General features: G+C 40.5%; 1 protein-coding gene across 2 annotated transcripts; it reads left to right on the top strand.

The window, feature by feature from the left end:
• The first annotated feature begins 1,031 nt into the window (after positions 1 to 1,031).
• Positions 1,032 to 11,673, top strand: padi2 (peptidyl arginine deiminase, type II). 2 transcript variants are annotated; one of them, XM_041032911.1, is made up of 16 exons: positions 1,032 to 1,234; positions 4,263 to 4,434; positions 5,232 to 5,301; positions 5,905 to 5,966; positions 6,698 to 6,815; positions 7,292 to 7,444; positions 7,537 to 7,724; positions 7,957 to 8,060; positions 8,430 to 8,541; positions 9,077 to 9,184; positions 9,271 to 9,422; positions 9,608 to 9,755; positions 9,928 to 10,021; positions 10,111 to 10,190; positions 10,976 to 11,119; positions 11,280 to 11,673. In XM_041032911.1, the coding sequence occupies exons 1-16, from the start codon at positions 1,089 to 1,091 to the stop codon at positions 11,511 to 11,513; spliced, it is 2,085 nt and encodes a 694-aa protein (XP_040888845.1). In that variant the 5' UTR covers positions 1,032 to 1,088; the 3' UTR covers positions 11,514 to 11,673. The 2 variants fall into 2 exon arrangements, with proteins under 2 accessions (XP_040888845.1, XP_040888846.1); XM_041032912.1 differs by lacking the exon at positions 1,032 to 1,234 and adding an exon at positions 1,795 to 2,008.
• Positions 11,674 to 12,048: the final 375 nt, after the last annotated feature.

The following is a 12,048-nucleotide window of genomic DNA, read 5'->3' as shown; positions in this document are numbered from 1 at the left end:
GCCTTTTGAAACTTTGAAATATAGACATGGCTGGATTAATTTGTTAAGGGGCTCCTGGGCAAAAAAAAAAAAAAAATCAGTGGCCCCAACTTCCCTCTGAGTACCTGTACTTCTGCCCCCAAGTGCTGACCTGTCCTGAAACATTGCTTCGTTTGTCTTAGCTTGTTGTCATTTGATCAAATACAACTTTATATAGGTATATGTTCCAAATTAGGACAATATAAACTAAAATACTATTGTTTTGATAAAGGACATCTCCAAAAGAGAGGGCCAGATAAAGAGCCATGAATACAGGACCTGGCTGATAATGTGCTTTATCGGACCAAATAACACATTTGCAACTAATCAACCAGTGGAGATGGTTTTGGTAATTTGATTCTGGGGTCTATGGGCAGTTACCCCCTTGCCCATTTGGCAATTCAGCTTTGAACATAGGTTAAATAGTGCTGTGTAGTCTGTTTTGTCATGTCATTTTGGGTAATTTGACATGCGGTAAAAGTACATTTAACTGTTATTTTGTTCCCATTTTACAAACCAAACACATAATGCCCAAATAATGTCCTTTGTGAGTGAACAATTGCAAGGATGGCCACAGTTTGTAAAAATTAACTCTAACTGAAATATGTGCCCAGAGGCTATGTTAAGGGATTTTATATTATTATACTAGAAGTAACAAAGTTTATTTGTGCAGCACTTTTCCAAACAAAGTTACAAAGTGGCTTATCTTGGGAGTTAAAGATTTAAACATTTCAGCAAAAAAGTTAAATAAAAGCAGGCAAATAAAGTGCAAAGACAGCTAGAAACAAGGCTTTTAAAAAGATATCTTAATAACATAAAATGTATAAGAAAGTAATAATTTATTATTGAGATCTATAATTATTTTCTATCCTTATCATAATTGCTTATATTTGTTATTTGTGTAATTATCACCTGGAAATGTATCCCGTGAGTCAGCTGCTCGCTGCCAAATACCTGGTGCGCTAAATACCTATAACTTAGCTCCTCCTCCAAATACAGAGTCAATACCAGGAACAACAAAAAACATCTCCAGGAATCACTCAGCAGTCTGAAGCAAGCGACAACCAACAATGTTTCAAGAAATTTCACAAAGCAGTATACCTGCTTTCTTCGGCAAGAGGAGACCAGCACCCCTTCGAACATGTCGTCTAGACACAGAAACGCGACAGGTCGTTCTCCATGTTGTTGGCACCTTTTTGAAGGCAAACCTGTACAGGTAAGCTGAAATTCGGTCATGTAAGGATGGCACACCCTGCTCATAAACGGTCAGCGTAAACGCTGCAGCCTGACGGGGGTGGTAATAATGAGGAGGAGGCTTAGTTTCAGACCCACACTTTTCCTTAACTTTACATTTATTCTATTGTGGGCAACCAAGGTGATGTGAAGAAGGAAAAGTGGTGGTGGTGGGGCGGGGGGGTAGGAAGTAGGAAAAAACTATCCCGTGGCTTTGCGTTCAAAAACACATTTATCACACTTATAGTAATGTAGTGACAGAAAAGATAAAACTACAGTTTACTGTATTGTTACTTAGGCTGTAATATTTTTTTAGTAAATGTGCCAGAAGTACTTTTCCTAACAAGACTGTGAATACGAACCTTGCCTCTAAATAAAGAAATACAATACACCCAAGACAGTACAAAGGGGACCAGTGAACAGGCAGAGCGAAACAGACAGTGGACAGAAGAGAAAGAGAGGTGGGTGGTGGTGGGGTGGGGTTGGCAGATGACTGACCAATCAGCGAACACAGACGCTTAAACCCTCAGTACCTGCAGCCCTCATAATCACTTGTTGCACGCAGCGCGGTCTGTTAGACTAGTTTGCGTCTTTGCTTCCTGATAACGGAACAGTCGCAGGGCATTTACTGTCTACCAATTCAGACGTGCGGGAGAACTGCAACCATGATTCACCCCCGGACTCTCAGAGTAGATTATGACAAAAGTGCAAGTATTCTATGCGTAGTCGGCTCGGAACTTAATGTGAACCTGAACAGGTAAGCTCCTGTTCCATCTGCTGTCAGTTACAGTACAAACACTCTCACACCCACAGACACTCATCAGGACTGTGTGTTTAGGATATAGCTTGGATTTCGTGGGGTTCTTACAGTGTGTCATGTCAAATTCTATTCCGATTATTCCATTCTATTCTATTCTATTCCATTCCGTTCCATTCTATTCTATTCTATTCTATATTACCTTGCTTGTCACTACTGTCTTGCTAGAGACTTACACAGCTCTAGTGTGTATGTCCCATTCCTCATTTTTTTATTTTTGATGTGTGCAGTAGAAAACCAGTTCAGCAGTTAGTATCCAAAGATAAATGTTTACGTTGGATCTATTAATTTACTTTTAAAATAATCTCCTTAGGTACGCCAATTAAAAGGAATGCAGTCTAATACAACAGCTCTGCAATAAGTACGACCTTCAAGAGGATAATCATGTTCAGTTTTTGTTTACGCAACTTTAGTTAGGCGTTGATTCAGTGTTTCTGAATTATACAAAGTTAAACTGAAGTGTTGTCAATAGTTTGTCCACCTCATTTATATCAACAAGGCTTGATTAAACACAGTACAAGTGAAGAGCACCACAAACTACATCCTCTATAATGATCCCAAAGCTGAACACCTCTGTAAAAAAAAAAGAACGTTAAAACCATCATGAAGCTATGATTGTGCCATAAGATTGCATTAGTATCTATACTTGTAGATTGTATTATATCTAATGAATTGGCAGCTGAGTGTATAAGAATTCCATTGTTAACCCATTTCAACAAGGCTGTGGGGAAGGTCATTATTTAAATCTGGATCCTGGTGGTGGCAGACCTCATGTTCTTTTGTTTGTCCAGTGGTGAGAATCAACAGTCCTCTGTTGTAGCTGGCAACAGGAGAGACTTTGTACCAAAGAAATGTGGGGTATACATTCTGCCAAATGCCAGCCTACACAGCAGAGCAAGGCTGGATTACCAGCCAGGCAGAGTGGGAGACTGGCATACTGCCCAAACCCCCGGGGGCTCTGAGGGGTTTTTGTGATGTCCAAAAATAAACGTCTGATATAATTTGAAAGGATTCCCAGTCTACAGACCTTGTCATGTAAAAGGACTCTGTGTTAAAATCTTAAAGATTAGGTTTATATTCTTTCAAGTCTATCTTAAATTGATGCTTACTACTGATAATTCTGTAAACATTCCTTCTGTCCATACTGGCTGTGAAGAGATCCCTTCCATCTGTAAGTGCTGGGGGACAAATTCCAGGGTTAGACAAATCAAGCGGTCATCTTCAGAAGTTACAGTCACTGCAGATAAGCAAGGAAAAACCCTACCACTTACCCTGGAACTGTATTAGAATGGCATCTCTTCACAGCAAGTATGGGCAGGAGGAATAATTGAAACGCCCACTAATTATTTCAATGCTCATATGAGAAAAAGTGTAGTTTATCAAGACAGACTTTAAAAAGTATGGAGCTTGCCCATAATGCCTCTAGTCCTTCCGTTGAGATCATGACTGCATGGTGTCTATCCCTAAACAAACCAGTGGTAATGATATTACAGCAAAAGAGCTGACACATGGAAAACCTGAGGTCAAGTGGTAGTGTAGTGTGAGATTATCAGGTATGTACGGTGGCCCTGAGTGTCAAGACATTTCAGAAAGCACAACATTACACAACAACATTTCACAAAACACAACATTTCATAAAGCGTGAAAGCTTCTTTTTCTCAAATGTCACATTTGGAGAAATATTGTGCTTTGTAAAATGTCATGTTATTTTGAGTCCTTAGGCAGAATGTAGACATGTCTTCACCTGAAACTCATACCAAGGAAAGCTTTACTTTCCATAGATATAACATGACATATTGGACATATATCTTTTTTTCCAGATGTGTCAGACTTAGCAAGTGACGCACGAGGGAAATTTTTCGACCTGCTGTTCTAGTTTTTCATTCTGTCACTTTTTAGAGATCAGCAGTATGCGTTTTAAATCACATACACAATTATAAAACTTTTCTTTTTGCTTCCTTCCAAGGCATAAAGAATACAGACCTCCTAACTGTCAGCTGCTACTTTGGATTGCCACCTGTTATGAAATATGAGCTTGTTGCTTGCCTTCGTACGTCAGTGCTCCTCCTCACTTGAATATGAACATCTGCTCTCGCACACATATAATATGTTTAACACAGTGTGTATGTGTGTGTGTGTGTGGTGTAAACAAAGCCCTAACATGCTACAAATGTGCTGTTTCTCTCGTTCTCAGGAGTGCCCCTCCCAGTTCCAAGTTCTTCTCTGTAAAGTGCACTTCCACTGTTCAGTACAGTATCAGCCCCTCACCTCAGGAGACATCACACCTCGCTCCCATTCCTCTCAGTGGAAACTCAGTACTACTCATCAGCATGAGCCGTGCCAGTCAATATGAAAATGATAGCAAGGTAAAGTAGGATAGGAGTGTATGACACTGATATATGGATCATGAACAGTTCCAGGAAATTGCCTGTTTAATGATGGGAAAATACACATTCTGGAGCATGATTCAAGTTAATGTGAAAACACAGTAGTGGTCACTACAGTGGACAGCTATTCAAAAGCTCTTCTCTTGTATATGCATGGGTTTTATTGTTTCATATCAGCCAACACAGTGGATGCTTGTGCACCAAAGCATGCATGCTGCATGCACACAAAAAACAAAAATGTCTGCATGCAGTGTCTTGTGCCCGGGATGCCAATTTCCATACAAGATAGATGGGAAGTGGAGATGAGCATGATTATGTGAGAGGACGATAGCAAATCAGAGGGGAGAAAAAACATTTGTACACCTGCAGACAATGTTGTAAGAAAACATCATATTAGCCGCATTAAATGTGTTTTTATTTCATAGTTTTCACACAGAGTGGACATGTTTTGCATTGTTTTTTCATGCCTAAAGAGGGATAAAAACACTCACAGACCCAGAAACAAAAAAACCAAAAGAAAAATCTGTTAACTGTTAGATTTCTGGACCAGACTTTTACTGGAAATAAATCATAGTCAGACTCACCCAACCTGCAGCATTTGTACCTCTTTGCTTTTTTTGATTGATGACATCACTTTTTTATAAGATAAAGGAGATATTCCACATTGAACAGAGCTCAATAGCTTTTTGTTTGCAATGTCTAAGTCATAATCCTAAAAAAATAATAAAAGTGGTTCCAAATATTGTCATATAAATGATGTGCCTTTATTTTATAAGCTGTCTGTCCAGTACTACGGGCAGAATAAAGACCTCTTGGGGAAAGCAGTTCTGCACCTGACAGCTGTTGGTAAGTCAAAACACTATAAAGCAACAATCATTTAAGTGTAATAAAAAAAAAACAATTATTTGTTTAACATTTTGCCTGAGTTGTTATTTTGTCAGTGTAATATCAGCAGAAAATTAGTGGTGTGCATAAATACACATCAAATTCCAAACAGGACTCAAGTTTTCAATCAGAGGGGACTATTCATGTACACAACCATGAAGTTCATGGCCTAAGGTAGCGGGAGATGAGTTATACAGCTCTCGTTTCACGCTTGTCCACTTCATCTCCTTGAGTGATTATGCAGAAAGTTTGAAGTCACCATTTTGACAGTGATGATGACATAATCGCTGCTGTGGACCACTTTATGGACGTCCAAGACACTGACTTCGACAAAGAAGGGATCTATATAATCCAGGACCACTGAACTAAGTGTGTAAATGTAGGAGGGGACTATGATTAAGAACAAATGTGCTTCTAAAATTGGCTATAAATCAGTAACCACCCGTATGTACTGTGAAAACAGCATTTTGAAAACAGTAGCTGAACCATGATAGGACCCATCATGTGGAATATTTTGGCTGTGCAAAGGCACTCTGTGATAAATAAATTGTGTCTGTCACACAGAGATCTCTCTGGATGTGGATGCTGACAGAGATGGCATTGTGGAGAAAAACAACCCTAATAAGGTGAGCTCAGATGTGCCAGTTTTGGATGGCAGTGCAAAGTATGACACCTATGAAGGAGAGCGTTTCTGTTTTTGTCAGTTTTCGATAAACAATGGCATTCCAAGTGTAACAAACCAAATAAGATTCTATTTATGGAATAAACCTTGTGCTGCATATTTCTCATTTTAAAGCGCTCCTGCTTCCTATGTAGGTTTGTTGTGCTGCCAACTGTGCATGAAATTATTTCTCTGTACAAGCCTGAACAGGCTGTAGTCAGAGACCATTCATGGTTTGCTTCAGTTGTTGAATTTTTCCATTCCATTTAACTTTATAATCTGATCTTTCTCTTCTTTTTTTCCATCAGAACTGAGACCTTTCTATAAATGTGTTTTTAAACACACATTTTCATGTCTGTAGTCTTTGCATTTTGGCGAGCTCAGACGTGTAGAGCAGGTTGTCCGCAGTTCTCTGGGTTGGTGATTTCTCGACTCCTCAAACCCAGCCACTGGGGATGCACAAGCCAGTGCGTTTCTTGGTGCTGGTCCCAAGCCTACATAAATGGGAGGTTTTTATCAGTAATCAGCATCCAGTTTTAAAAACCCGGTGCCAAATCAAACATGCGGCTGGTGATCCACTGTGATGACTCCTAACATGGGCATCTGATAGAGGAATGCCTGTATCTTGTTTAAAGATTCTCCCACAAACTGTGAATCAAATTCATTCTCATGTTGGGTTTGTTGAAAACTTGTTAGGGTTCCTGGAAATGGGGTCCTAATGGGCATGGAGCAATCCTACTGGTCAACTGTGACTCAGAGCGGACCTACGGGAAGAAACCAGACGCCGAGCAGGACTACATCTCCAAAGTGTCTGGTAAAACAGTTTCAGTTCTCATTCATTAGTGATTACTCTCTTTCTTCCCTTGGTACCATGAGTTTACTTTTAGCCTTAAAAGGCCACTCATATCTGCTGTTGCAAAGTCAGCTGATTGAAGAACTGATATGCCGAACTAGTTTGATAAAATGCAAATGCAGAGACCTTTGTGTGAGTGTAGAGAGTGGGTAGAGAACATAGGCCTCTCAGATGACTTTGCAGTGGACAAACCAGTAGAGCTGAAATTTTACAGTAAAAACAGGTGTTAGTCATGCAGCAGTTTTACTTATATGTGTGTATTTCCCTTTATTTGACCACATGGTGCACATAATGACAGTGGTATTTAGCTGCAACAGTAGAGATGGAAGTTTTAAAAAAAAGTCACTCAAGCTAATTTATTTCATGTGTATATTCCATGTGTTTAAAATTTGTGGTATTTACCACTGAAACATGCACAACTCTTTGTGCATGTGCAGATCTGAAGGACATGTCAGCCATGGTGCTGCGGACCAGAGGCCCTGCCAAACTCCCAGAGGGGTATAAGCTCACCATGCACATCTCTCAGGGTGATGCAGAGAGTGTCAGAGTCTTCAGGTCCAGGTCCTCTGATGTGGTGAATAATACCATGTGTGAGTAAAGATAAAAGCTGTTATTTCTTTCTTTCTTCCAAATTAGGCAGCTCAGTATTTGAATCTTGTTTATGGCATTCTTAATTCAACAGCAAAACTCTATAACTACTTCGTGAAGGACTATCCACTTGTGCTGAGCAGTGAGGTCCTGTCGCAGGAAGTGCCTTACCTTGGAGGAGTAGCAGAGATGAGGTTTTATGTGGAGGGTCTCAGGTTTCCTGACAAAGACTTTGATGGCCTCATCAGCATCAACCTCAGTTTACTAGAGCCCATCTGTACAGTAAGACCTGCAGCATAGAACGCACAATTTTACACACCTTTATGTCATCTCCTACCATGAGTTCTTCATTTTTTTTGGTAAACTTCTATTTCCACGGTCAAGCATGAACTTTTACTCTCAGCAACTTAAATGAACTTGAATGAATTGAATTTATTTACTAAAAAAACATTAGGTTAGTGTTAGATTAGATTTTTTAGCTGGCAGTACCCAGCAGCTTCTCCTGTTTTAACAGGGTCTCCCTGAGACGCCCATTTTCACAGACAAAGTCGTGTTTAGAGTGGCACCCTGGATCATGACACCCAACACCTTGCAGCCTGTAGAGGTGTTTGTCTGCAGGTAAGAGGAGACTGATGAATAATAAAGATGATACTGACAAAAGATGTGTCAGCAGCGCAGTGTACTGTGACTCAGAATACAAAGAATCTAGAAGATGGTCCCCGGTCATCTGTATCAGCACATTTAACTATTTTGAACATCCATTCACCTATCGTAAGCTTTCTTTTTGTGATCTTAAAAAAAAATATTTTTGAATCTTTTTAAATATTTCATTACTATTTCTAAAAAGAATGTGAACAGTGCTAATGTTGTTTATTGGTAAAATCTGAAGATACAAAAAGCCAGATGAATTTGTACTTTGAAATGACAAGAAAATTGCAAAATATTTTCTGATGAAAACTGCGTGTCTGTCTGTGGTTATCTACTCAGCACTCGTGATAACTACCAGTTCCTGAAAGGAATGAGGAACCTTGTCGCAAAGAGTGGGTACAAGCTCAAGATTTGTCATGAGAGTGTGAACAGAGGAGATCGTTGGATGCAGGTGGGAAAACTAAATGTGCCACAGTTAACTTGGTAATTATGGAAGAATGTGAAAAGCTTAAGACATCCTGGAGGTTGTGTAGGGAAATTCAATTCATTCTAGGAGAACAAGCCAAGTCATGACAGCTTCATTAAAACTTCAGCTACAGTACAAATGTAATAGTTTTAATGATTCCTACATTATGAAAGCAAACAGGAAGAAGGAATGAGACAAAATTTAGCATTACAGACTTCATGGGAAAATAGCACAACTGAAATGTGTTTCTTGGAAAATAAGTTATACCAATAACAAGTCAGGCCAGATCAAGTTTATCTGGAAACACCGTAATAAGGTTGTAAGTGTGTTTCACAACAACCACATCACGAGAAAGAAGAGCAAAAAAAAAAAAACAGAAAAGAAAACTTCATACAAAACCCCAAACTGAAAAGAAACAACACAGAAAAAAAATAACCAGAATTTTTTAAAAACATCTGTTCTTGCCTCAGATAAGAACTAAGATACGGCAGTAAAATAAAGTGTATGTTCTATTTTTCAGGATGAACTGGAGTTTGGTTATATCGACTCACCTCATCACCGTTTTCCTGTTGTTCTGGATTCCCCTCGAGATGGAGATCTCAGAGACTTTCCATATGATGAGCTACTGGTGACTGAAATGCTTCTGGAAATGGAAAAGATGCTCTGATAGTAGCATGATTTTGTGTCTTATCTTAACCAACTTCATGTCCTCAGGGCCCTGACTTTGGCTATGTGACGAGGGTGGCACACAAAAAGGATGTGAGCAGTCTGGACTCATTCGGTAATCTGGAGGTTAGTCCTCCAGTTAGTGTGAATGGAAAAAACTACCCCATGGGCAGGATCATCATTGGAGTGGCCTTCCCTACGTGAGTTTTCAAGAGATCTTGAGATGAGTGCCTGAATTTTGAAGCATATGAATCAATGAGTTATGTACAAGCAGTTATATATGCATATATATATATATGATTCAAATTCAATTCATTGTTGTAGGGTGCCACAGTAAACAGAACATGTGCCTGAAGATTTATCAACATCTCTTAATTTCTTTAAGGGCAACTAAAGGACGCAACATGACCAAAGTGGTTCAAGACTTCCTGTGGGCTCAGAAGGTTCAGGAGCCCATTGCCTTGTTTTCTGACTGGCTCCTCGTTGGCCACGTAGATGAATTCATGACTTTTGTTCCTGCACCTGACAGAAAGGTAACGTTCCCTCTTAAAGAGAAACGACTTAAACTGCTGAACCGAAATGAAATAAGCAGATAACTGTTACTGACTGATGCCGACATGCTGTTGTGTACATTGTGGGACTGTACAAGCTCTCAGGATATCAGACAGCCAGTGTTATGTTTGTCTCTTGTGTTTCTGTTCACAGCACTTCCGCCTGCTGCTGGCCAGCCCAGACGCAGGCTATAAGCTATTCAGAGGCTTAAAGAACTATGGTCACGGAGAAGCCAGACTGTTCGAGGGTAGGCCTGTCTGTCTGTTATGTGCATCTTAGCAAGGAACACATTCATCATGTAATTCTCAACACTTACTCGACAATATTTTCAAAAAGGTCTGAAAGATGAAAAGCCACGAACAGTGGATGACATACTCGACGATGACCATCTCCAAGCTGAAAATAACTACGTACAGGTGAGTACGATTGTAAGGTTAGGCTCAAGTTCAGAAAGGATGATGAAAGACTGGTTCAGCTGTTGAAAATCATACAGTATCTCGTTGTTGAATCTCATTCCAAAACTATGGGCAGTAAGATGCTGCCGTAACGGCCTCCGCTCTATGGGAAGGCTTTCCACCGGATTTTGGAACCTGGCTGCAGGGATTTGCTCCCATTCAGTCAGATGACCATGCCATTGATGTTGGGCGATGAGGCTTGGCACAGTGTCAGCGTTTCAGTTCATCCAGGAGGTGTTGGATGTGGGTAAGGTCAGGGTGCTGTGACATTAGGATTTCCCTTTACAGGAACTAAGGGGATAAGCCTAAACCATGAAAAACAGCCCCGGACCATAATTCCTCCTCCGCAAATCTTTAAAGTTGGCGTTATGCGTTAAGGCAGACATGTTTTGCAGGCATCCCTCCAAACTGTGATTCATCCATCAGAAAACCAGGTAGTGAAGAAAGCATTCATAACCGCTCTAGTGTCCAGTGGCGGTCTGATCTTAGTCACATGTTCCACCACTTTGGCCACTCATCTTAAATCTCCTAATGAACAGTTCATGCCAGAGGCACCTTGTCATCTCTCACTGCCAAGTCCCAAACAGTTTTTACACACTGTGTGCTTCACCACTCGGTGGCCCTGTTCTGCTCTGCAGTCACATAATGGACTTTGTTTTTGAAGCAAAGATAGAAGATAGAAGTCTAAAACAAGTCTACTGTACAGTCGGTGGAAGGTATGATATCTTTTTTACTGCCTCTCTCAGAGCTGCATCGACTGGAACAGGGATGTACTGAAGAGAGAGTTGGGCCTTGACGATGAGGACATCATCGACCTGCCAATCCTGTTCAAGTTAGTGGAGGACGAGGACACGGGCGAGTACAGAGCGGTGGCTTACTACCCTGACATGGTGTGTTCAGAAATATTACAGTATTTAGCTGTGATCATTTCCCAATGGTTGTTTCCTTTTTAAGAGAACTGAAAGCATCAGTTAGAGATAAGATGTAAGTAAATAGCAGTAGCAGCTGATAGCACTACTGCGAGTCATCATCTGTCACACCTTTTTCCAGGTGAACATGATTGTTTTGGGGAAAAACCTTGGCATCCCAAAGCCCTTTGGCCCCAAGGTGAACGGACGCTGCGCCCTGGAGGCTGAGATGTGCTCCCTGATGGAGGGCCTCGGCCTCAGCTGCACGTTCATTGACGACTTCGCCTCCTACCACAAACTGCTGGGCGAGGTACACTGTGGCTCCAACGTCCTCAGGGAACCGTTCAACTTCAAGTGGTGGAACCTGGAGATGTGAACAAAAACTGAAAAGGGGATTGAGATGGGTTAAAGTTGTAATCCTTAAGATTTCAGTCCTGATTAATTTGTCAACACTGCTGCCAAAAAAAACCTAAAATGTTTTGAAAAAAAAAGTTGCGACTACGATCTGATTACATGCTGGTGCGTGTAGTTTTCTGCACACCAGCATAGCATGATTAAAAGACTTATCTCTTTGAGGAGATGTAGGTCTCTTAATACAGCTCTGACACGGTGTAAATAGAATGAAAAGTAAACAATAATCCTGGCTTACGTGCATGCTTTGTTTCCAGTGAACCGCTCATTCGTGTGAAGCCAATTTTAAACCAGTGCAGGAATGGCAGACACTGCTAACAATGAAATGATAAACAGTTATACACTGAGATGGTTATTGCCATAAATGGTATAAAAACTGGGTTCTAATTACATGAAAATCTTAGGGATTATAACTTTAAACAGGCAGATAGAGAGGGTTGTTTTCAATATACTGAAATTGATTTAGAAAACGCTGAGAGTTCAGCTTTAGGTTGGGCGAG

Source organism: Toxotes jaculatrix, chromosome 3, assembly GCF_017976425.1.
Source record: "Toxotes jaculatrix isolate fToxJac2 chromosome 3, fToxJac2.pri, whole genome shotgun sequence".
NCBI classification, from domain to species: domain Eukaryota; kingdom Metazoa; phylum Chordata; class Actinopteri; family Toxotidae; genus Toxotes; species Toxotes jaculatrix.
Note: the sequence above shows the minus strand (reverse complement) of the source record. Positions and strands in the feature narration are given on the sequence as shown.

Coding starts and splice junctions, on each gene's coding strand:
- padi2 (XM_041032911.1), top strand. CDS start 1,089: ATGTTTCAAGAAATTTCACAAAGCAGTATACCTGCTTTCTTCGGCAAG. Junction 4,435..5,231: donor AATATGAAAATGATAGCAAG/GTAAAGTAGGAT, acceptor TTATTTTATAAG/CTGTCTGTCCAGTACTACGG. Junction 6,816..7,291: donor CTACATCTCCAAAGTGTCTG/GTAAAACAGTTT, acceptor GTGCATGTGCAG/ATCTGAAGGACATGTCAGCC.